This window comes from Belonocnema kinseyi, chromosome 6 (genome assembly GCF_010883055.1).
Source record: "Belonocnema kinseyi isolate 2016_QV_RU_SX_M_011 chromosome 6, B_treatae_v1, whole genome shotgun sequence".
NCBI lineage: Eukaryota > Metazoa > Arthropoda > Insecta > Hymenoptera > Cynipidae > Belonocnema > Belonocnema kinseyi.
In genome coordinates this window covers 72053342-72079665 of record NC_046662.1, presented here as the reverse complement: position 1 = coordinate 72079665, position 26324 = coordinate 72053342, and the positions used below count along the sequence as shown (strand labels likewise).

At 26.3% G+C, this 26324-nt stretch overlaps 2 protein-coding genes across 3 annotated transcripts; one reads left to right on the top strand and one right to left on the bottom strand.

Annotated features, from left to right (window-relative positions):
* Positions 1-3324: 3324 nt before the first annotated feature.
* On the bottom strand, positions 3325-14807 carry LOC117174612 (FAD synthase-like). Its single transcript, XM_033363856.1, has 10 exons — positions 14642-14807; positions 12039-12219; positions 11871-11965; positions 11677-11800; positions 8777-8889; positions 4929-5072; positions 4700-4842; positions 4398-4601; positions 4138-4329; positions 3325-4012 (listed from the first exon to the last, which is right to left on the bottom strand). Exons 2-10 carry the CDS (start codon positions 12151-12153, stop codon positions 3754-3756), a joined length of 1389 nt encoding a protein of 462 aa, XP_033219747.1. The 5' UTR covers positions 12154-12219; positions 14642-14807; the 3' UTR covers positions 3325-3753.
* On the top strand, positions 12081-26324 carry LOC117174611 (probable tRNA (uracil-O(2)-)-methyltransferase). 2 transcript variants are annotated; one of them, XM_033363855.1, is made up of 5 exons: positions 12081-12099; positions 14658-14727; positions 16605-16697; positions 20004-21026; positions 25415-26324. In XM_033363855.1, the coding sequence occupies exons 4-5, from the start codon at positions 20085-20087 to the stop codon at positions 26288-26290; spliced, it is 1818 nt and encodes a 605-aa protein (XP_033219746.1). In that variant the 5' UTR covers positions 12081-12099; positions 14658-14727; positions 16605-16697; positions 20004-20084; the 3' UTR covers positions 26291-26324. The 2 variants fall into 2 exon arrangements, with proteins under 2 accessions (XP_033219746.1, XP_033219745.1); XM_033363854.1 differs by lacking the exon at positions 12081-12099 and adding an exon at positions 14407-14601.

Below are 26324 nucleotides of genomic sequence, written 5' to 3'. Positions count from 1 at the left end.
GGCGTGCCATGCACACCCCGAGCATTTAGCTCACATACTATCTAGTTGTCCAACACACGCGGGAACGACCTACATTCAAAGGCACAATGCGGCACTAAGAGACCTTTATTACCATCTCTGTCACTCCTACGGCATTCACCTTAATATCGCACTCGAGACCTGACATGGTTCTTCTTGACTTCGAGAAGTGAACCATGTTCGTTATCGAATTTTCGGCACCAGCTGACAAAAACATCATAGCCAAGGAGAATGAAAAGAAAGAGAGGTATCGAGACCTTATAAGGGAGTTGCAACGATTGTACCCGGAATATTCTGTTAAACTGATCGTCCTTATCATCGGCGCTCTTTGGAGGTGCCAAGCTTTCACTTGCTAATAGCCTAAAAAGCATCCCTGCGTGTCAACAATATGCTAGAACACTTTCGGGAAAAATGCAGAAAGCGGTTGTCCTTGGGTCGCTCCGTGTTCTTAGGGTGCACAAGGCTTTTGCTGGATCATCGTATTGATTCCTTTACAGACTGTAACCACCTATCTCATGGTTGTAAGACGTGGTTATGGCTGAAATTTTACCGCGATTTCGCTGGAAGCGAAATGATGAAACTTTTCACACTACTAATATTTTCTCATATGGCGAGCCATGATTTTTTCACGGCCTTATGAGCAATGTATTTTCTATAAATCTGCGCTCCCCTAAAAGCCACAATTTTCAAGTTATTAACAATTACTTTTCTTATATCCTTAATTTTACCGTAAACAATATAATTATATTGGGTAGCATTTTTTATGCCTGTGCCTTCTTATTAATAACTATTGTTATTAAAAAAAAACGCTCAATTAAGAAAATCGATTTCTTCTCAATTTTTTTTATTAATCTATGGCACAAAATAAAACTTTTCACTATCGTCGTATTTTCTCGTACTACGAGCCACTATTTATTTACGGCCTTATAAGCAATGCATTTTTTATAAACATATGCTCCCCTAAAAGCCGCAATCGTTAATAACTTCAAAATTGTGGCTTTAGATTAATAGAAAAAATTTAGAAAAAATCGATTTTCTTAATTAACCGTTTTTGTTAATAACAATAGTTATAAACAATCAGACATATATTGAAAATGCTACCCAAGATAATTTTATTATTTATGGTCAAATTACCCAGTGGGCACAAAATTTGGCGGCGTCTTTACGACATCGTTACGATATCTTAATGACATTTTTACGACATCCTATGTCCGTGTCGTTTCGGTGTCTTTACGATATCGTAAAGACATCGTCAGATCATACGACGTTTTTATGATATCGCAAAGCCACCTTAAAGACATGGACATAGGACATCGTAAAGTTGTCGTAAAGATGTCGTAACGATGTCGTAAACACGTCACCAAATTTTGAACCCACTGGGTAACGACAGAAGAAAAAAATCGATTTTTTTAAATGAGCGTTTTTGTCAGTAACAATAGTTCATGTATCAAGGAATAATAAAAAATTAAGTCAATTCTGGTTATTGAGGTTCATTATTAATATCAATAAATATCAATATATATTTGTATCAATAAACAATTTAGCAAAAGAAATTAGGGACAAAAAATTAATTTGTGAATTCTAGATAAAGGTTTCGTAACAATTTGAAGCAATATTATGACACTGGTTGATCTGGATGATGGCTTATTAATCAATAAAGAGTCTAAGCGATTTGCTTTTGAAAATAGCAACTTTTTAACAACATTATAAGGAGATTCTGAAGTAACACTGTGCAGATATGGGAAATTTGTTTCAAAAATCATTTGTTTATAAAGCTGTATATTTCAAACGAGTCGTCTTAAAAAAAAATGCAGGACGCAAAAAAACTTTTTTTTTGCTCAGCCATGCTAAAAACATATTACAGACATCAAATTACTCGTAATTGAAAACCAAAATGAGCATCGCATTCCGTTTTTTTTTTTTTTTAATTACCTTCATGTAGGGGTTGAGAACATCCCAAGGACAATTAAAAAATTGAAAATACCACTAATTTTATAATTAGTGGTATTTCCTATTTTTTAATTTCTTGGAATCTTCTCAACTGCTAAATAGAGATAATTAAAAAAAAATGAAACGAAAAGCGATGCTCACTTTGGTTTTCAATGACGAGTAATTTGATACCTGTAACATATTTTTCCCCGGATCGTCACCGAGGTCCAAAAAAATATTCAAAAAAACATCCTATTTTTGCGTTACTTTGTTTCTTGTGAATAAATAAGGAAATTGTTTTAAAAAATTGTTTAAACAAAAATTGACCCAGATTTCTCAAACCTACCCAAGATATTCGTAATCAGGGGCATTTTTTGACCTTTTGAAAAAGAGTAATCTCGGAGACCTATTAGTGCATACAGAAGTGTTAGTGTCTAGTGTTTTATATTTTGCAACTGTATGAAATTCAGAAACGAATGAAATATGAGTGATCGTCTTATGTTGTAAAACTGTATGAAATTCATAAACAAATAACAATATGAGTGATCATTTAGGATCAATTTTCATTTTAAAAAATCAATTTAAAACAAAAAATTTTTAAACAAATTTTTAAATTTTAATAAAAATAGTTGGTTTTTGCCACTAAAATTATAAATCGTTAAAAAAAAAAAATTTTTCTCAAAGTAGTTGCATTTTTAACTCATATGTTGAATTGTCAGTCAAAAAATATGAATTCTCAAAAAAAATATATAGTTGATATTTTAGCTAAAAAATACTTTTATTTTAAACCAAAAACAATTGAATTCAACCAAAAAAGACAACAAATTCAACCCTGGATTTTTAAAATTCCCGTGTCTATAGCAAACCTGATTTATATATCTGTATGGTATATAATATCTCAATTATTCTTTTAAATAACATAAAATAATTATAATTAAATCCTAATTTCAAGCTGGGTAGATGAATTTCACTCGATAAAATTTGAATCAAATTATCTATTGTCAGAAGTTGATAGGAATTATCAGTTACTCTTTTTAAATAACCTGAAGTAAATTCAAAATTGAGTTAGAAAATCGATGTAGGTAGATTTATTTCATTCGATAAAATTTACATCAAATTATTTTTTGTCAGAAGGTGTATATCAATTATTATTTTTAATTAACTTAAAACAAATTTAAAATTAAATCCTGATATTGAGGTAGATAGATGAATTTCGTTCAAAAAAATGTGTATGTATTAAATTATATTTTATCATAAGGAGTATACCAATTATACTTTTTAAATTCATTCACCTACAGGTGGATGAATTTCATTCAACAAAATTTTTATTAAAATATCTTTTTTTATAAGGTGTATATGACTTTCTTTAAATAACTTAAACCAAATTTAAAATGAAATCCTAATCTGAAGGTAAGCAGATGATTTTCATTCGCAAAATTTGTATTAATTTTTTTATGAGTTGTATCTCAATAATTCTTTTTAAATATCTTCAAGTATATTGAAAAAATGAAATCCTAGTATTGAGGTAGGTAGATAAATTCCATTCGAAAAAATTTATATCAAACTCTCTTTTTTTCATAAGGTGCACATAACTCATTCTTTATAAATAAATTAAAACAAATAAAAAATTAAATCCTAACATCGAGATAGGCAGATGAATTTCATCCAACTAAATTGATATTAAATTATCATTTCGTCATAAGGTGTAAATCACTTATTCTTTTTCAATAACTTGAAATAAATTTAAAATAAAATCCTAATATGGAGTTATGTTGGTGAATTTTATTCGATAAAATTTGTATCAAGTTATCTTTTGTCAGAAGCTGAACAGTATGAAAGTGAAAGAGATGTCAGGAAGGTCCAGACGTTTGTGCTTGTCCAACCCATCAATGGAGACTCCATTTTAATGTCACGTGGCAATTCTTCACTTTCTTTGAACACTTCTTTTTTCTCCTCTTCTGATTTTGCCCCAAATAAAATTATATTTAAATCCGGTCTTGTCAGTGGTAAATTTTGTATCGCTTCTTGCGGAGATTCTTTCAGAAAAACTAGACTTACAGCGTACCTGCAAATCAAACATATTATAAGAAAATAAATCGCTTTCTTATTTATAAGTACGTAAAAAATATAAATTAAAAATCTTTCGATATTATTTGACTTTCTTGAGATAAAATATTTTAATCAACTCACGTTTCTACTATTTGCTTAAGAAATTTTTCTTCTGCGGAAGAAATTTTGCCTTGTGGACAATATAGAAGTTCTATTTTGCTTGAATTTCTTTGAATTCGCTTACTCGCAATAAACGCTAAATGTGTTAAAACAATAGATTCAGCATTGCTATCAAAATAAATTGCTACTTTATCCGCTGCTTGATAAATGGATCTATAATGTAAAACATAAATTAAAAAAAAGTTATCACATCATTTTAAAATATAATAAAAATCAATTACTCGATTTTATTCAAACAATCTTCATAGATTCTTCGTTCTTTTTGTTTTTCTACAAATCTTTCGAACTTTTGTACAACATTTTCCAAGGGAGATTGATCGTAATCAACTAAAATATTGTTTGGAATTAAGCTACAAAATTTATCTCTTGCTTTCTGAGCCTCTAATTCATTATCACTTTCTATGGTAACTCGAGCTTTGTAATAACTGAAAAAAATTAATTACATATTATTCCATTATCGAAATTTAATATCTTTTAATATTATTATTATTATTATTATTATTAATATTATTATTAATCCTACCTATGTGAAAAATCAGGATAAGATCCGAAAGTTACGTCAGGAAATTCTTTAGAAACGGATGTAAGAGCATTTGCAAACACTTCTTCTCGGGCATTTAAATAAAGTTGAGTCGAAAAAAAATGTTTACTAGTGCGAAAGAGTTTCTGAAAAGGAATTCATAAATATATTAAGTACAGTTGTTTTCCCTTTTTTTTATTTTATTTACTGTATAACTTGATTAAAAATATACTTCGCACAGGGATCCGAAAGATCCTTTGAGGAAATTTGGTGAACCCGGAAAAACGAAAACATTTTTCAGTGTCACGCAAGGATAAGTCAGGGGTCTTCCAGTTTCTTCGTTTTTTCCAAAATGCAAAGAAGCTTCTTTGGGAATCTGCGGATATTTTTATTCTTTTAGTAAACTTCTAAAAGAGACCTACTACCTTTAGAGTAAAATTCATCAAAGATCAGGCCCGAAATTGTCAATAAATAAGAAGGTAGGTCCTGAGTTATTGTACTCAAAAATAAATGACGTGTGATACAAAAAACTGAGATCTAAGAAAAAAACGAGAGAAACTTTCATGCAAAATTGCAAAATTTGAACTTTAAAATCTCTTGAAATGTTTAAAATTCCCTCAAATCTTTCAAACACTTCGATGTCCTACAAAATCCATTCAAATCTCGTAAAAATTGTTTGAAATGCCTTGAAAACTCTGGAAATTCTATAAAATTCTTTAAGATCCCTTCGAACTCTTTCGAATCTTTTAAGATAACTTAAAACCCTTTGAAATTCGATTAATTCCTTCAAACCCCTTGAAATCGTTGAAATCCGTAGAAATCCCTGGAAATAAAATTTACTATATTCCCTAAAGTTCTCTAGAAAATATTGAATATCCTTTAAAATCCCAGCAAATCTATTAAATCGCTGATAATCCCATGAAATTTCATGTAACTGAATTTATTTTCCAAAGTTCTCTAGAAATCCATTAAAATTTTTGGAAATCCTACGAAATTCTTTTAAAACGCATGAAATTGTTTAAATATTTTGAAATCTTTCTATTGAAAATCGTAAAAATCCACCACAAAAAATGGAAATTTTGAAATCCTTTAAATACAAAATCAAATTAAAATTGATCATTACAGTTCCCTAAAAGCCCCATTAAGACCACTAGACATCGTTTAGATCCTTGGAGATTCCATAAAACCCTTAAAATATTCTAAAATTTATCGAAATTCTCTTCTTTAAAATCCTTCGAGATTGCTTGAATATCTTGAAATCCTTTGGAATGCCTTAAAATCCTTTGAAAATTTTCCTTTAGAAATCTTAAAAATCCATCAAAGTAGGTAGAGATCACTTGAAAGCCCTTGAATATTTAAAATAAGTTCAACTTACTCATTAAAGATCTCTCAAAAACCATTAAAATCCCTGAAAATCTTTTAAATCCCTTAAAATCCTTGGAGATTCAATAAAGTGCTTCAAATCTGGAGAAATTCTTCCAAATCTTTGGAAATCCTACAAAATTATTTAAAATCTCTTCAAATTTTTTTAATCCTTTGGAATTGCTTAAAATTCCTGAAAATATTTCCTTAGAAAGTCATAAAAATCCACTTAAATATATCGAAATCATTTGAAGTCCCTGAAAATATTTCTTTTGTAAGACATAAAAATCCAATAAAATAAGTTGATATTATTAAACATCCTTTGAAATTGTTTGACTACCCTGAAATCTTTTGGAATTCTCTAAGATCCTTTAATTTTTCTTTTAGAAATATGAAAAATCCATCAAAGTAGGTAGAAATAATTTGAACGCCTTTGAATATTTTTAATAATTTTAACTTATTCATTCAAGATCTCTAAAAAAATGTCCAACCCCCTAAAAATCTTTCAAATGCCTTTAAATCATTGGAGATTCAATAGAGTCCTTTAAATCTTGTGAAATTCCCACAAATCTTATCAAATCTCTTAAAATCTCTTCAAATTTTTTAAATCCTTTGAAATCCCTTAAAATCCCTAGCAAATTTCCTTTGAAAGTCATAAAAATCCACTTAAATATGTAGAAATTATTTTAAATCCCTAGAAACGATTTAAATATCTTGAAATCCTTTGTAATCCTTTGAAATCCCTGGAAATATTTTCTTTTGAAAGATATAAAATTCCGCCAAAATAAGGAGAAATCATTTTAAATCCTTCTGAATTGTTTAAATGTGTCCAAATCCTTTGAAATCCTCTAAAATAATTTAAAAACTTTTCTTTGGAAATCGTAAAAATCCATTAAAATGAGTAGAAATCATTTAGAAGCCCTTAATTATTAAAAATAATTACAACATATTTATTTAAGTTCGCTAAAACCCCGTTCCAATGCTTAGAAATCTTTCAAATCCTTTAACATTTTTGGAAATTCAATAAAATCCTATAAATCATGTAAAATTCCTTTTAATCTTTGGAAATCCTACCAAATTCTTCAAAATGTCTTCAAATTTGTTAAATCCTTTGGAATCCATGAAAATCCCTTGGAAATATTTCTTTTGCAAGACATAAAAATACAATAAAATAAGTAGAAATTATTAAAAATCCTTCGAATTTGTTTGAATACCTTGAAATCCTTTGGAATTCCCTAAAATCCTTGGAATTTTTCCTTTGGAAATATTAAAAATCCATTAAAGTATGTAGAAATAATTTGAATGCCTTTGAATATTTAAAATAATTTCAACTTATTCATTCAAGATCTCTAAAAACCAGTTCAAACTTTTAGAAATCTTTCAAATGTTTTGAAATTTTTGGAGATTCAATGAAATCCTATAAATCTTCTAAAACTGCTTCAAATCTTTAGAAATCCTACAAAATTCTTTAAAATCTCTCTTAATATTTTTAATTCTTTGGAATCCCTAAAAATCCCTAGAAATATTTCCTTTAAAAGACATAAAAATCTACTAAGATAAGTGTATGTTATTAAAAATCCTTCTAAATTGTTTGAATATCTTGAAATCCTTTAGAATTCCCTAATATCCTTTAAATTTTTCGTTGAGAAATATTAAAAATCTATCAAAGTGGGTAGAAATAATTTAAATTCCCTTGAATATTTAAAATAATTTCAACTTATTCATTCAAGATCTCTAAAAAAAAGTTCAAACCCCTACAATTCTCTCAAATCCCTTAAAATCCTTGGAGATTCAATAGAAACCTTAAAATATTGTGAAATTCCTTCAACTATTTTGAAATCATGTACATTTATTTAAAAGCTCTTCAAATTTTTTAAATACTTTGGAATCCTTGAAAATTCCTCGAAATCTTTTATTTGAAAGTCATAAAAATCCATTAAAATAGGTAGAATCATTGAAAATCGCTTAAATAAAATTTAAGTTGAACATATTTCGTAAAGTTCTAATTAAAACCCGTTCAAATATCCAACAAACTTTTAATCCTTGAAGATTCAATAAAATTTTTCAAATCTTTTGAAATTTCTGGAAATCCCTCGAAAGCTTTGGATTTGGAAGAAACCTCTTGAAATTTTATTAACTTTAATTCATTTTCCAATGCTCTCTGTAAGCCCCTAAAATCGAACTAAAAATGTTTGCAAATCCTAAAAAAAATCTTTAAAACCCCTTTAAATTTTCTTAATCTTTTAAAATTCTGTAAATCATTTAAAATAATTGGAAATTCTATTAAATCCGTTAAATCTGTTGAAATATAAAAATTCGGATCCTATTTTTCTACAAAATTCTTTGACATTCCTTGACATTTTCGAGGTCTTTTGACATTCTTTTTTACTTCGTTTTTTTTAATTTTAACCCTCAAATGGTACACTCCAAACGAGCATACGTAAACGGTCTCCTTTTTCCCATCGCCTCTTTCAATATTTAAAAATTGTTAATTTCTATACCGAATTTCTTATAATAATATTCTACAACGATTTTTCTAGAATCGCGAAAAAGTGATAAGAAATTCATTATAGCAAACTCTTTATAGGGAAAATTTTATGGGTAAAATTTGCACACCAAAAAAGTAACGCGTTCTGCTTCTCGAATTCTCAAATCCAGTCAAAGATACAATAGTAAATTCCCAACTGATTAATTCTATAATTATTTCATAGAACTCACGTAAGCTAACTTGAATCCGGGAGAAGAAGCACTCTCTACTCCGAATTTATTCTTTACAATATCAACTAATTTTGGATGATAATGAAGAGGACTTCCAAACGCCTTACCGAGACCTGAAAAAATGTAAATCTTAATAAGCTATCCAATTTAAAAATAAATAAACAAAATTAATAATTAGTAACAGATAAAGTGCTTGGATAAATTTAATTATTAAAAAATAAGATTTCTGTAAAAAAAAAGACATTCACGGTTATTTTCACAAGTCAAAATTGAAGAATTTTAAATATTGTAAACCATTAAAGTTTAATTTTTCTTAAAACGTTAAAAATTATATGATTTTGAATGAGAGGCTTTAAATATAATGAATCCTAGCCTAGTTTAATCATTAAAAACTACAGAATTCCAAACTTCGTACAATATTGAAATATTCTTAAATTAGGATCATGAAACTAAATAGTTAAAAAATAATCATTTTCAAATTGCACATTACATTTTTTTTTAATTTATAATTTCAATATAAATTGCAAAAGTAATTCATAGTTAGACCACGTGAATAAATCAATTTCAAGATTATCACACATAATTTTTTGCAATCTTTCAAATATTGATATTTTTTAAATCAAATTTCTCGATTTTCCAGTGAAAATGAAAAAAGATAAGGTAAGTCAAGAAATTCTGGGGGAGGGTGCGATGCTGTTTTTCGACAACCTGTAGATCCGCGCATGTTTCGTGGATGATAAAATATGCCGAATAGAAAACCAAAATCCACATTTTCCCATTTTTTCATTTTATAATATTATTTTCCATCCATGTAATTAAGTTCATTTTTGTATTTTTCAACAACCAAAAAATAATAATTCGTCATAAAAAATTCAAGAGGTGATATTTTCACGAAGGAAAGATTCTAATTTTGTATAAAAAGGGTTAATTCTATCAAAGACAAATTTTTAACCATATAGTTCAATTTTCAAGCAAGAAAATATTTTCGTTCAATCAAGAAATAAAATTTAAATCAAATTGTTGAATTTTCAACTCAGAAAGACCAGTGTTCTACAAAGCAGAGTAATTTTCCATTTTTTTTTTTTAAATAATTAACACGAAAATAATGAATTATTAACAAAATACTTGAATCTTCAACAAAGAAAGATTTTCCAATCAATAGAGAGAAAAAATTAATAAAAATCTACAATTTTCAATTGAAAAAAGATTAATTTTTAACTATGAAAAACGAATTCTGAATATAGTACCTCAATTTTGAACAAAATAGTGGAATTTCCAAACTAAAAAGACGAGAATTCTTCAAAAAAACTAAATTTTCAATCAAATAATTACATTTTCAACCAAGTAGATTAATTTTCTACAAAAAAAAGAGGAATTCCCTGCAAACAAAAAAAAGATTTACCCAAATGGTGGGATTTTCAAACAAGAAGATTATTTTCTTTATGAAAAAAGACGAATTTTTTACAAAATACATACATTTATTTATAAGCAAATAGTTACATTTTTAACTTGAAAATATGAAACTTCAACCAAAAAGTTCGTTTTCAACCAAATAATTAAATTTCCAGTTAAAAAATTTATTTTTACCCCAAAAAGGGAAATTTTAACAAAGTAGTTGAAATTTCAACCAAAGAAATAAATTTTCTACAAAAATGATGAATCTTCTACAGAAAACATTATTTTTAAGAATGCAGTTCAACTTTCAACCAAGGATTTTAATTTTCAACATTAAAAAATTAATTTTCAATAAAACATGTAAGAGTTAATATATCAGCAAGAAAAATATTTTTATTTTAAATAAAACACAATTGAGATTAACCAAAAGACGAATTTTCAGCCAACAAAACGATGGAACCTAAACTCTTTTGTTAAAAATTAGTTTTATTGTTGAAAGATTCATCATTATAATTGAAAATTTATCTCTGGTTGTTCAAAATCAATTTTTCAACTAGGGATTGTACTATTCCTGTAGAAAATTCAACTATTTTTCTGAAAATTCGATTTTTTTGGTTAAGAATCAGATTTTTAACGGAAAATCAAACTATTTTATTTTTGTCAAAATTCTATCTTTCTTGCATAAAAATTCAACTATTTGGGTAAATTTAATATTTTTTATTTAAAAATTAAACTATTTTCTTGAAAATTCATGTAGTCTGTGAAAAATTCGTATTTTTTGTAGAAAATTAATCTTGTTGGTTGAAAATTCATCTTTTTAGTAGGCATTAAATTCAACTATTTCAGTTGATAATTCGTCATTGGAGTCGAAAATTTAGCAGTTTGGTTGAAAGTTAATTTTTTTAACTGAAAATCGAACCGTCTTTTTTAATTGAAAATTCATTTATTTCATTGAAAATTCCTTATTTTGTTTTTAAAAAACTATTTTTTTATATATAAAATGAGTTATGAAAATGAATGAATTATGAAAAGTTTTCCGAAAAATTAACTATTTTATTGCAAATTTGTTTCTTCTTTATTTAAAATAATGTTCTTGTAAACTGAAAACGAAAATACTATTCCAGTTGAATATTGCATAATTTTAGTTAATAATTCATGTTTTGGTTCAACATTCATTTTTTGACTCTAAATTTAATTATTTAATTTCATTTAATTTTGCAAATTCGTATTTTTTCGGTTCAACACTGATTGTATTAACTTAAAACTTAATTATTTAAATTTTTTGTTGCAAATTTATCTTTTTTAGTAAAATTTTTTTTCAAAGTTCAACTATTTCAGATAATATAAATGTAACTATTCCATTTTCTGTTGAAAATTGATTTTTTTCATTTTAAAATCCAACTTTTTAGTTGAAAATTTGTCTCCTTTGATTGAAAATTCAACTATTTCGTTAAAATCTTGATCCGCCCTTAAACGCTAGTTATAATTATAGCCATTATAATTACCCTCATAAGTAACATCATCATGTGTCGGTCCAATTCCTCCAGAAGTAATTACATGAGTATATTTCCCAGAGAATTCACGAATTTCATTTGCTACCTCGTCAACATTGTCACTTATGACAGAAATCTTAAACAAAAAGTATCTTATTTTTAAATAATCATTCCAAAAATTTAAAAAATTTCCTATTTGAACTAACCTTCTTTACTCTAACTCCACATTTATAGAGAAGATTGCATATAAACTGAGAATTCGTATCCTTCACTTGAGCTTTTAATATTTCATCTCCAATTACTGAAAAAAAATTATAAACTATAAAAATGTACTTTCAAAACTCGCTACAAGGAAATTAGCGCAGAAGACTTACTAATTATTCCAGCAGTTTGATTTCTTGGAAAAGTACTACGGATTTGGCGAATTATTTTTAGGTAATTTTTACTGTTTGTACCAAAAATAATTCCAGAAGTACTGAGTGGCTGCATTTTTTTAATTTAAGTCTTTATTTCGAAAATTAAAGATGATTAATTTTATTTGTTTATTTTCCTAACCTAAAACGAAAGACAAATAGTTTATATTTATGGAAATAAGTAAAGTATTAGAAAATTTAATTCCCACAATTACGTAAGGAAAATAGTTACAGGGTTGGTAAAGGTTAGAGAATTCGGTTAAATCAGAGAATGTCGGGGAAAATCTGACAGATCCAGAAAATTTTGCATAAATTGAGATTGAAGATAATTTTACGACTTTGTGGAGAATTTAAGAATTTTGTTTAAAAGTAATTCTTGATGGTTAAAAATTCAACAGTTCGAATAAAAATTAATCTGTTTTGGTTGAGGATTCAACTACTACATTTTTTGTTGAGGATTAGTATTTCGTGGGTTAAACTAATTTGTTTAAAGTGGAACTAATTTTATCAAAAATAATTTTTTTAGTTATTGAGTCACCGTTTCACTTGAAGACTTTTTTTTGCGAAAATTTAAATATTTTGTTGAACATTTTCTTTGTTTAAAATTAAATTTTTTTACTAAACTTTTAATTATTTCATGTTTGGTTAAAAAATATTTTTCAGTTTAAAATTAAACTAATTCGTTGAAAATTGATCTTTTTGTGGTAGAATATTAAATCTTCTTCCTGCCTAATTCATCTTATTGGTTGAAAAATCATTTATTTAGTTAAAGGTTTCTTCAAAAGTTTAAATATTTGGTTGAAAAATTATCTTTTTAGTTGAAAATTAATTTCTTTCGTTAAAAATAAGTACGTTTTTTAATTTGGAATTAATTCTTGCAACTTAACATTTAATCGGATTTAACATTCTATTTGTAGTTGAAAATGTATCTTTCTTGTTAAATATTCATCTATTTTGTTAAAAGACTGACTTTTTTGGGGGGAAAAATAATATTTTGGATTAAAAATTTAACCACATATTTGATAAAAAATGCAGTTTCTTTGTTTTAAAGACTCATCATTTTAGTAAAAAATTTATTTCTTTCACTGAAAATTGATCTCTGGAAATTTATTTTTCTAACCTACAATTGAACAATACTATTTTTTGTTTGAAAATTCATCTTTTCTGTTGAAAATTTATGTATTTGGTTGAAACTTTGAGTTTTTTGGAAGAAAATTCATCTTTTGACTTTGATATTCAACTACTTGATTAAAAATTCATCGCTTTGGTTGAAGATTCATCAACATAGTTGCAAAATTCATTTATTTAATTGAAATATAACTATTTTGTAGAAAATTACTTTTCTTTTAGTTAAAAATAATTTTTTTTAACTGAAAATGTAACTATTATATTTTGGCTGGAAAATTTATCTTTCATAGTTGAAAATTCATTCATTTTCTTGAGAACTCTTCTGATTTAGGTTAGAGATTAGACTATCTTGGTAGAAAATTCCACTCTTCTATAAAAAATTCATATTTTTGAATTAAAAACTCATTTTTTGCAAGAAAATTGTCGTTTTGGCTTGAGAATTCTACATTTTGGATAAGATTTTTTTCCTTTAATCTATTCGGTTTCAAAATTAGGCTGTTTTGATCGATGATTCAACTAATTGGGTAAAAATTCACATTTTTTCGTTTAATTCAACAGTTTTCGAATCAAAATTTAAAAAACATACACATTTTGGTGCAAATGTGGATGCTATTACAATTTTATTACACCGTTTTGTGTTAAAAAGTAAATTTTTTTTTTTTTTACTGAAAAATTTTTCTTCGTTGAAAATTACTCTTTTTGGATTGAAAAATAGCCAGTTTTCATTGAGTATTTTAATGAAAAAATCAATGCTCTTACACTTATCGTTGAAAAATAATTTTGTTTATTTTTTATTAAAGATGCACTTTTCATGGAAATCAGGGAATTTTTAAATTGGAATTTTGTAGCAACTCTGAGTTAAAGTATAGATTTATCAGTACTTCTCAATATTTCAAAATTATAAGGCTCACTTTTAGTGAGTTAAATAATTAATAAAACTACTCTTAACTACAGTATATAAAATTATAAACAGTAGCGAAAAATACATTTTTAAACATACAATCTGAGATTATAATTTGAAATAAAACTTAAAAACAAAAGGTAGCACAGATAATTAAAAACCTTTCTAAATCGTTTAAATCATTTTTTAATATTTAAAAGGCATCCTACTATCACTAAAACATAACAAAAATGGAAATTTTCTGCCAAAGAATCTTAAGAAGTAAAATAAAATCAAAATCAATTTGAAGCCTTTTATGATGAAATATTATTTTCTGATCTTTGAAAAGGGGGTTAGGTTCGTTCCTTTCTAAAGTTTCTTCCATCTCTTCAATCGCGCGTGGACATTATTGTTTGTTTATAGAATAAAAATTGACTGACAAAGTTATCAACAATAAATAAGATAAGCGTGAATTGTGCAAATTATTATAACAAGGTCGTCAGGTGACGAATAATGGTAATGTCAAGTGCATTTTTGAAAACATCAGCAAACTCACCAAAATCATTGTTCAGGTTTTTGATTCGAGAATGCCGAAAGTTGCCAAAAGGATCACAGGAATTTTATAAACACTCAATTAAACAAGTGAGTCCCATTATTTTTTTAATAATTGCTTAAAAACTTATTTATAAAAGCACCTCCGAATCCTGTGACAATCACTTGCAACCTTCTAACTCAGTTACATAACCTCACATTTCTATAATCGTCATTTTATTTTCATTTATAATAAATATAATCTGAATCTTTTGTAATACTAATTCTTTTTTTTAACTTTACATTTATGAATTGAAGTTTTTGATCATTTTTATATAGTTTTTCAATGCATTTTTATTTAAATAAAAAAGAAAACAAACTCGGACGATTGTTTTTTTTCATGCAATTTTTAAATTAAAATATATAATTATTTATATTTACACGAACATTTTTTACTTTATAGTATCTTTTATCTATATAATAGATAAATAATGAGGGTAATTTTTTAAATAATTGATGGAAATTGATGTGTCTAACTTCAGAATTAATATATAACTCCTAATTTGTTTAAATATTGTAAATATTCTTTGGAATCTAATCATTTTTATTAACAATATCAATTTTAGACAAAAAAACTAACATAAAAAGTTTTAACAAGATTTCTAAATATTATTCAAGTTGTAATGATTTATTTTCTTCAAAAAATAAAAAATTATTCATCTTAAAACCTAATATTTTTTGTTTAGAAAACCGATTTCCTGTGAAGAGCATTTATATAACCTGAAACTATACAACAATAAGAAATCTTCAAACTATAAATTTTGCTTTAAAATTGACAATTTTCGACTAAGAACGCTAACATAATCCAAAATTGTTAACAATTATGAATCGTGTTAAAAATATAATTTTTTATTAAACATCAATTTGTTCACGAAAAATATAAAATAAACAAATTTGATCAAAGATTCCAAATGTTCTTTAAACTATAATAATTTTTGTTTTAAAATACAGCCTAAAATTGTTAAAAAGGTGTAAATCTTCTTTAAAGTCTTATTTTTGAATTAAAAATACCAATATCCGACGAAAAACCTTGAAATAATTGAAAACTGTGAAAAGGTTCTAAATAATATTTAAATTACACTGATATTTTTTTTAAAATACCAATTTTGTTATCAGGCGCTATAACGTAACCCTCTGGAAAACGTTCATATGAGCTGAAACTGTTCGAAAAGTGTAAATTTTGTTCAAACCATAATTATTTTTCTTTTATGATATGTACCAATTTTTGCGTATAAATTATTACAAGTTTTTGGTATATATTTGAATTTAAAACGTAAAAAAAAATAAAATAAAAATTACTCAGAAGTTTTTTGGATTGTTAAAAGATGTAAATCTTTTTTAAAATAAAATGTTTGAAATAAAAATATCCGTTTTCTATGAAAATACTAAAATAGATTCTAAATCTTGGTTAAATTATAGTGATTTTTGTTTTAAAATAGCAATTTTATGTGTAAAACGATAACGTAACCGAAAATTGTTAAAAAACTCTGGACCCTTTAAATCTGATGATTTTTGTTTTAAATGTACCTTTTGGGTATAAAAAAACGCTAACAAAACCGAAAAAAATCCATTTTTACAATTTAAACTGATTTCAAGTGAAAAAAGTTAACACAACTTAACATTTTTTGTAGTGTCGAGTCTTCTTTGAAGCTTTATGAGTTTCAATTAAATTTCTTTTTTTTTAAGGATAATGAAAAGCCATTCAGGTTTTCAACTACAATAATTGCAAGATTTTCTGAATATACTATTACACCACACATATCATTATACTTTTTTTTTTAGATAGGATACATTTTTATATATGACACATTATTTTATCATAAATTGTCATTCACAAAAATATTAACGGAGTGCCGATCGCTGAACTGGCATCCCTTGATTAATTTTCTTTATAAATAATTATTAATGATATTAATTATTATTTTAAGAGCTTTAAACAGCATGTTGATGAACCTGATCCAGAACGCGTTAAACAAATAATGGAAAAAGCATTGGCTGATGCTAAGTGGGTTTTACAAAAGGTAATTTAAAAACAGTTAACAGGCCTCACAGACCGGTCTCTATGTCCCCTATTGTACCCTATATTTAATTAAGATCCATAAAGTACCCTATTTTCAAGATTTGTTCCCTATGATACCCACTTTTTAATTAAATTTTTTAATTACAAGATCACGTTAGTCACTTTTCTTTCAATAAATTAAATCATGGGTTAATAACTATTTAATGTACCTATTTCTGAATTGTCGTGAATTCTTTTTAAATTTTCAAGGGTATTTTTACAGATTCCGTGAAACTTTTAATAGATTTCAATATATTTAAGTTTTAAGCAATTTGAAAAATTGTAATGCGTTTGTAAAGAATTCTAAAGATATTCTGGAACCATTTTACAGAACCTATAAGGTTTCAAGATATTTTAAAATATTTCACGGGATTTTATAAACTTTCCGAGGGTTTCAATAATTGTAAGGGATTTTAAAGGTCTCACGGTATGTTAATACATTTTCCAGGATTTCAGGGAAAAAAATCATAGAATTTCACGTGATATTGTAATATTTTTTTGGATTTTAAAGAATTTATCTACGGTATTTTGTAGGATTTCAAAGATTTTAAGAGATTTTTAATTAGTTTTGGGCATTCACCTAAATTCTTTTGAATTTTGGTAAATCACTTGAATTATTATAAATATACTCAATTTAAATATTTAAATTTTACTCTTAATTTTAAACTATCCAATTTCCAAAATTGGACTCTTAAATATACCATTTTTATCGTTCTTACATTGTCATATTTGTAAGTTTTTAATCTAGGATCATTCTAATTTCGCGATTCTCCAAATCAAATAACAGTTCTTTAATTTTTAGCGCTTCGGCTTAGAAATTATACAATTCAACTCCTTTTTCTATTTCAATTCTCCAAAATCGTTGGTATATTTTTTAATTTTCAAGAGCTTACAATTCTATATCATTCATTATTAAATATTATTTCAAAAATATTTAAAACCTTATATTAGAAAATTGGTTTAATAATGATTTTTTAAATTTGCATATTTTCATGTTAGTAAATATAAAATGCTTATCTGTATTTTCCTTTATTAGACACAACAATTTCATTATCCTTCTTATTATATGATTTAGAAATCAATTAATTTCTTTCAAAAAGATTTGCTGATATTTATCGACTTCCGCAATTTGTGTGTGTGTGTGTTGAAAAACCCTGGGTTTTTCAAATAAATTTAATTTTTTTATAAACTGGGAGAAATCGCAAATATTCACCGGGAGAACCGGCACAAAACCGGGAGACGAAAATTTAAAAAAAATGACCGCCCTGGTGAAACTTTTCATAAATTTCAATCATTCTAAGGCATTTTAAAGGATTTACATTTTTTTTAGAGTATTTTAAAAGATTCCCAGACATTTGAAAGAGATTTCTAGAATTTCATGGGATTTCTATAGATTTTAATGGTTTTAAGCAATTTGAAAAAATTGTAGTGCGTTTGTAAAGATTTTCTAAAGATATCCTGCAACAATTTTACCGAACCTATAAGGTTTCAAGTTATTTAAAAATATTTCATGGGATTTTATCAGTTTCCCGAGGATTTCAATAATTGTAAGGGATTTTAAAGATCTCACGGTATTTTAATACATTTTCCAGGATTTCGAGAAATAAATAATAGGATTTCACGAGATTTTATAATATTTTTATGGATTTTAAAGAATTAATTTACGGTATTTTGTAGGTTTTTGAAAGATTTCAAGAGATTTTAAATTAGTTTTGGGTATTCACCCTGAATTATGAATAATTTATCCTTCATTCTTTTGAATTTTTTTAAAAATCACTTGAAATCTTCTGAATATATTCAATTTTACTCAATTCAATAGATTTTCTCGAATTTTTAAAAGTTTTTATTTAATTGGTTCTGATAATCATTGATAAAATGATCAAAGGATTTGAAATATTTAAAAGTTTTTTTTTAATTCTCAGGCATTTTAAAGTGCTTTAAACAGTTTGAAGGGATTTCCAAGGGGTTAAATGATTTTAAGGGATTTAAAAAATTCGTACACGGTTTTACGGAAATTCCTAGAATCTCGGGAGACATGGAAAGATTTTACATGACCTATCAGGTTTTAAGACATGTAAAAAGATTCTAAGGGGGTTTATAAGATTTCCCAGGATTTTGGAGGATTTCTAGAAATGGCGAATTTCCTGGATCTTCACCGAATTATATATTATTTTAATGGAGTTTAAAGAATGTCTTCACAAAAAGCGAAGGATTTCGTAGGGTGTCATAGATTTCACGAGAATTTTGAATATTTTTTTCAATTCATTTGTAATTCGCTTTGAATTCTTGTTGACTTATCCTGAATTCTTTAAAATCTTTTTCAATTCTTCTCAATTCACCCAATTTCACTCAATTCACTGGGTTTAAAAAATTTTTTGTTTAATTCATCTTGAAGTCTTTTAAACTTCCCTTAATGCGTAGGCATTTTATCAGATTCTTTTGAATTTCCTTGAATTTTTTTAATTTACTTTAATTCGTTTAAATTTACCTAATTCTACTTAATTCCTTATTTAACTTCTATTTTTTGTAGTCATTTTTCACTTTATTGACAACAAAATTAGTAGGGTTTCAAAGATTTGAAGAGATTTAAATTTGTTTTTTTGGATTTCGCCCTGAATTCTTATTAATTTAACCTGAATTCCTTTATATTTCTTTATATATATCTTGAATTTTTTTTAATTCAATTGAATTCTTCTCAATTTGCTCAATTCTACCTAATTATTAGAACTACCATTGTTTTGTAGTCATTAGTAAACTTTCTTGATAAGAAATTAGTAGAGTTTCAAAGATTTGAAGAGATTTTAAATCATTTTTTGGTATTCACCCTCGATCCTTAAAATTCTTTGGAAATCTCTTGAATTTTTTTATTGCACTTGAATTCTTCTAAATTTACTTGAATCTACTTAATTTGAATTTTTATCAATCAGCTTGAATTTTTATAAATTTCTTTAAAATTTTCCTATTTACCTTAAATTCCTTTTAAATTCCTTTTAAATTCATTCCAATTTTACGTAAAGCAATGGAATTTTTTTGATTTCAAAAATATTTCATTATATAACTTAAATTGTTTTGATGTCTTACGAATTTATCCAGATTTTGTTACCCTTTGAGTGCGAAAAAAGTATCCTATGAGCGTATTAAAAAGTAAAGGTATCCTTTGTTCCCTATATTTTATCCTATAGGAGCTGTGTGGTCTGGGTTTAGTTATTAGGAAAATTAATAAAATAACTATTTTTTATCAGATAATTAAAAACATGTGTTTTTTCAGTATGAAGCAACTCCCGAAGGACAAAAGAAATAAATACTTTTTGGGTATTTTTATGAAAGATCCTTAATTTCTAGATAAATAATGGAATTCGATACAGTAATTAGCAAACTTTGCGATGAAGAACCAACTCAATTTTGGCATGCAATCGATGTTTGGTTGAATAAACCACATGTCGTAAATCGACGAATTTTAGGTTCATCCAGAATATTAACTTTAGAATTTCAAGACACAGACTCCGAGATCAATGACTGGATTGAAACCACAGAATTTAATTGTGTTCTCTCATCCGAAAATATCACAGAAAAGTTGATCTCAACAAAATTCTTCAAAAAATTCAATATTAATTTAAACAATACCAGTTTTCCTGAGCTTGAAAACAGCAAGAAGTACTTGAACATCTCAAAGTTATTGCCACGAAATCCCGAAATATTTTCTCCAACTATTGAAGTGACGATTGTAGAAAAGGACAATAATTCAATCACTTCTTACTATAAATGCCTCTTGGATGACAGACAATCCCTAGGTTTTAAATATCCGTATCAAATTTGCCACCTTAATAACGAAATCTCCATCAAAGTTAAAAAACTAGAAGATAAAAGCGACCCGAGCTTAGAATGGATAAAAGTACAATTATTTCCACGATTAATAAAATGGATTGATAACAGCGAAGTGCAGAATAATTTTGTAAATGGTTCTCTGAATTTAGTTGCGACTGATAAATACGCAGAATTATACGGTCAACTTAAACAGAAGTACGGAGCAGAAATCGTGAAAATTTGGCCAGAAAGTACGGATCCTTCGAAGTTTGTTTATGAAGATATTGCAATCGCAACTTATTTGTTACTCATTTGGGAGAAAGAAAGAATCGATTTGGGATCTGAAGAACGACAAACGTTTGTGGATCTGGGATGTGGAAATGGTTTGCTCGTTCATATTCTTGCTAGCGAAGGACACAAAGGATTGGGAATTGATTTGAGGAAAAGGAAAATTTGGGATCTTTTTCCGGAAAGCACACATTTGGAAGTAGGTATTATTTAACATTATAATTATTACTACATTTTTTGTTCAAAATTCATCTTTTTTTAATTTAAATTCAATTATTTGGTTGAAAGTAAAACTTTTTTATTAAAAATATTTTTTTTGTCATAGATTCATCATTTTAATCAAAAAATTAATTTTTTCGGCTGAAATAGAGCTATTTTGTTGAAACTTTGTTTTTTTCATTGGTTTAATATTATTTTTACGAAAAATTTAACTATCAAATTTTGGCTGAAACATTACATTTTTAGTTGAAAAATCATATTTTTGTTTAAAATTCAACTATTCCAGTGAATAAAGATTAATTCTTTTCGTTGAAAATTGTAAATGATGAGTTGTAAATCTTTAAAATTGAAGACTTGAAGAGTATTGTATTTTGAACTTACATTTGAAATATCTTCAATTTGAAAGATTAGAATAGAAAACTCTCGATTCTTTACAAAAAGTGAGAATTTATATTTACACATTTTTAGATTGAATAAATTTCAATATTAAACCTTTATAATTAATATTTTCCGTTTTTATATCTTTGGAATGGAACTATTTAAAAAAATCATTAAAAATTGCATAATTTTCTATTTTTACATTAAATAAAGAAGACTTTGCTTGCATATCTTTCAAATTGAATAAATTTGTACTGCAAGTCTTTGAATATTAACTACATATTTAAAAACAAAAAATGTTAATTTTCTGAATTAATAATCTTCAATTGTAAATCGTTAAAATTATATTCATTATCATATTCATTTGAAATAATTTGTTTAAAAAATGTTCTAAATGACATACTTTTAAAATATAAAAATTAAATAGTTTACAATTCTATATTTTCCAAGTTAAAGAATTTTCAAAATTGGTGAGCTTCAAATTATAAATCTTTAAAATTGAAAACTTGAAATGTATTTAATTTAAGAGATTTACAATAAAAATTATAAAATTTAAAAATAAGATATTCAATAAATTTTGACGATTTACTTTCAAAATTTCATTCCATTTTTGATTGATAATTGTCATTTTTAGTTTAAAATTTAAGTATCAGGTTGAAAATTAATGTATTTCGTTGCAAATTTTTTGCTTTTGGCAGAAAATTAATCCTCTTTATTTTTTTTATTTTTGAAATATCTACTGCTACATTTTTTTCAAAATTTATATATTTTTAATGACAATTCAATTGCTTGGCTGAAATTTAAACTGCCTTTTTAAAAATTAATTTTTTGGCTGAAATTTAAATTGCCTTGTTAAAAACTAATTTTTTTGGTTTAAGATTCATCATTTTTCATTGCAAATTCATCTCTCATTTATTCGTTTAAAATTTAACTATTCCAGTTGAAAATGCATTCTTTTAGTTGGAAATTAATTTCTTTGCTTGGACATTAATTTTTTTTAACTGAAGATTTAACCACTTAATATTTTTGGTGGAAACTTAATTTTGTAAACTAAAAATTGAACGATTTCATTTTTGGTCGAAAATTCATTTATTTCTTTTTTTTTTTTTAAATTAATATTTTGTGTTTGAAGATTTAACTGTGTAATAAAAAATTCGCTTTTCACGGTTGAAAATTATTCTTTCTCAATCATAATTTAACTTTTCCATTTTTGGTTAAAAAGTTATCTTTTTTAGACTAAAAATTAAGCTATTTGTTTGAAAATTTGCCTTTTTAAAATAAATTTAATTGTGTTTTATATATAATTAAAAAGTTTGTTTAAATATCAAATATTATATTTTTTATTACAAATTCAACTCCTTGGTTGAAAGTTGGACTACTTTCCTAAAAAGTAATTTTAATGTTGAAGAATCATAATTTTAGTAGAAAATTCATCTCGTTAGTTGGAAGAAAATTAATTTTCTTGGTTGGAAATTTAATTATTTGGTTATAAATACACATATTTTGTAAAAATCGGTCTTTTTTGACAGAAAATATTCTTCTGGGTTAATATTCTTCTGCATTGTCTTGAGAATTCGTCTTGTACAGTAAAAAATTAATCTTCTTGGTTTAAAATTCTACATTTTTTATGAATTTTTTTTCTTTGTTGACTGAAAATCCTTTTTTCCTCAAGGATTCAAGTATTGTGGGGAAAATTTATATTTTTGGTTCAATTCAACTGTTTTTTATTTAAATGAAAATATTTCCTTGTTTAAAATATAAACTATTATATTTTATGCTGTGAATTCATCTTTTTTGGTTGAAAATTCGCAACAAAGAAGTGTAATCGATTTAAAATTTGAGAAAAAAAAACTAAAAATAAAGTCTGATAATTAGGGGGCTTAAATTTATCAATTGCTTAATTGTTTGTCCGCGAAACCTGGAAATGACAGGGAATTTTAGGAATCAGGGAAAATCTGGAAAATGACAGTGAATTTATTTTGTGACCGGGAATTTTACAAATCTTTAGAAAAAAATCTGTCCAACTTTATTTCAGTCGTTTTTCAAATAATTAGTTGAATTGTTATCTTTGTCAATTATTATATATTCAGTTTAGAATGTTTAAATGAAAAATCGTACACTTTTAAAATTTTACATTTTAGACTCTTATTTTTAAGCTTACATTTTAATATTCAGATTTTTTAAATTATTTTAACATTAAAAATTACACTGTTTCAATTTTTAAACATTATTAGTTAAACACATATAAAAGTCCGATTGAAACTTTATAAACTATTTTCAATTTTAAAATAATTTCAAAATAATATATTCATAATTAAAGGCTTTTATTCAATTTCAAATATTTCAGTCTAAAAATTCCATTTTTAAACCGTTCAATTTGAAATTTTGTTAATTAAGAAAAAAAATCACTTAACGTATCTTTACATATAAGACTGTTTATTTCAAATTAGTAATTATAAATTAATTTATAATTATTCTCAGAAAAAATCGAGTAAGTTAAAGAGATATTACAAATTTCATAAAAATTCAAAATTAATTTCCTTGGAGAATTTAAAATGACTTTTTATTCTGAAAAATTAATTTTAAAAGAATATCTTAAAAGATTTAGATAGGTTTAAAAATTATCAAAAATGAATGTAGAAATTTCTATGGCATTTTTTAATTTAGCAGGATTTTAAACAAATTTATATGAAAAATTTTATAAAAAATCCTAATCATTAAAAAAAAATGTTTGGAAGTTCTGAAAAAAATTGTTAAATAATTTAAAGTTTGAAAAAATTTGAAAATATGTGAAAAATATGTAGATGTTTTAAGATTTTAATGTACAGTTTTGAAGCATTTTAGGGATTTTTAAACTATTTGAAATGAAAATAATTTAACTTTTAATTTAATAAGTGTTCAGTTCCTAAAAAATGTAATCGTTCAATTTTGAACGTTTCTAGCATTATAAATGATAACAAGGATTTATATTTTTGAAACTAAACCTGAATCTTTAAACTCTGCAATTCATAAAAGTTACAAAAATTTATTTGGCAGTTTAACTGGATTTAATTTAAAATTATTTAGTTAAAAAGTGTTAGTAGCTTCCATTTTAAACGTGTAAATTATAGAGCATTTGAATAAACATTTTTGAATTAAAACACTTCTAAACTTAAATTTTTAAATTTCTAAATTTAAGAGTTCCGCTCTGAGAGCTTTAATTTGCACCTCAGTTTTTGTTACTTCATGTGGAAAATTTTTTATCTTCAGAGTTCGATTTTTTAAATTTGATTGACCGTGAAAAATCATTGGGAACCGGGAAACGACAGAGAGCTTTTTTTGTACTAAAACGGCATAAACTAAAACTTTTATGTACTTCATATAAAACTCTTTAATTTTTAAAGAGTGACGCCAAAGTTCGCCTATATTTTGGACCTCCCTAGCGACCTGGTGAAAAAATATAAACATATGTTACAGGTATCAAATTACTCGTCATTAAAAATAAAAATGGGCATCGCTTTTCGTTTCTTACAAATTTGAAAAAATTACCCCTATTTAGGGGTTGAGAAGACCCCCAAAAAAATTAAAAAATAGAAAATACCACTATTTATAAAATCATTTTTCACATCAACCTCTTATCAATCGAGAAAATACGTAGTTTTACTTCTGTAACATTTATTTTATAGAAAAAATACAATGAAAAATGATTTTATAATTAGTGGTATTTCCTAATTTAAAATTTTTTTGGGGTCCTTCTCAACCTCTACATAAGGGAAATTTTTTTGAAATTAAAAAAAAAACGAAAAGCGATGCTCACTTTGGGTTTTAATGACGAGTAATTTTATACCTGTAACATATTTTTATTTTTTTTCACCAGGTCGCTAGCGAGGTCCAAAAAATAGGTGACAAAACAGCCTATTTTGGCGTCACTCTTTAGTTTCTTAAATCTCGGGGAAGGGGGGGGGGCGAAAATAACTAATGAGTGCCTAAACTTCTCCTTTTTTTTCTTAGGTAAGAACGATAATACCATCATCAAAAAGTTTGTTTCCGAACGTCGATTGGTTAATCGGAAATCATTCAGACGAATTAACACCATGGATTCCTGTGATAGCAGCTCGAAGTTCCTACAATTGTCGCTTTTTTCTTTTGCCGTGTTGCTCTTACGAATTTGATGGAAGAAAATACCAAAGAGGAAGCGCATCAAGAAGTCAATATTCGGACTATATGTTCTACATAAAAAAAGTCGGCGAGGAATGCGGTTTCGAAATAGGAGTCGATAAATTAAGAATCCCCTCCACCAAAAGAACTTGTTTCATCGGTGCAAAAAGAACTTATTCGAAAGAAACAAGTCGCGAGGAAGAAATTAAAAGAGTAATTGAAGAAAGGTCCTTGAAAGTTGACTCTCCTAAAACTCAAGGAGAAAACCAGTGGTCGAGCGATTTCAAGCCTCGCGAAACGAACGAAAGAGTGCGAAATTGTACTCAAGTTGATAAAAATATTATTTCCGAAATTGTCGATATTGTCTCGAATCTCCTTCTATCAAAAGCTCGGATAATTTCCTTAAAGGACGAAAGAACTTGGAACGCTGGTGGTCAAATCGAATTAAGCGAACTTGCAAATATAATTTCATCCGAGAGTCTCAAGTCCTTAAAAAGGGAGTGCGGAGGTTTGCAGACTTTATTGAGAAACAAGGGTCACATATTTTGCGTCCAAGGAGGAAGAGTTCGATTTCGAATGCCTGGAGTTGAATCTACTTCGAACCGAAAGCGGAGAAAACATTCCAAGGAGGATAAAACGATTCGAATGAAGGAGAAGGTGTGTTGGTTTCACGAGAATCATCCAGACGGTTGTCCTCTAAATGATCAGGAATGTAATTTCAAGCACTAATTTGCAATTAAAAAAAAGTAACAATTATTTCAAA

What these genes read in the sequence shown, in the direction of transcription:
- LOC117174611 (XM_033363855.1), top strand. Translation starts at nt 20,085, where the DNA reads ATGGAATTCGATACAGTAATTAGCAAACTTTGCGATGAAGAACCAACT. An exon ending in CGGAAAGCACACATTTGGAA is followed by an intron (nt 21,027 to 25,414) that starts GTAGGTATTATT and finishes TTTTTTTCTTAG; the next exon opens with GTAAGAACGATAATACCATC.
- LOC117174612 (XM_033363856.1), bottom strand. Translation starts at nt 12,153, where the DNA reads ATGCAGCCACTCAGTACTTCTGGAATTATTTTTGGTACAAACAGTAAA. An exon ending in GTGGAGTTAGAGTAAAGAAG is followed by an intron (nt 11,801 to 11,870) that starts GTTAGTTCAAAT and finishes TTTTTGTTTAAG; the next exon opens with ATTTCTGTCATAAGTGACAA. An exon ending in TGATGATGTTACTTATGAGG is followed by an intron (nt 8,890 to 11,676) that starts GTAATTATAATG and finishes ACATTTTTTCAG; the next exon opens with GTCTCGGTAAGGCGTTTGGA.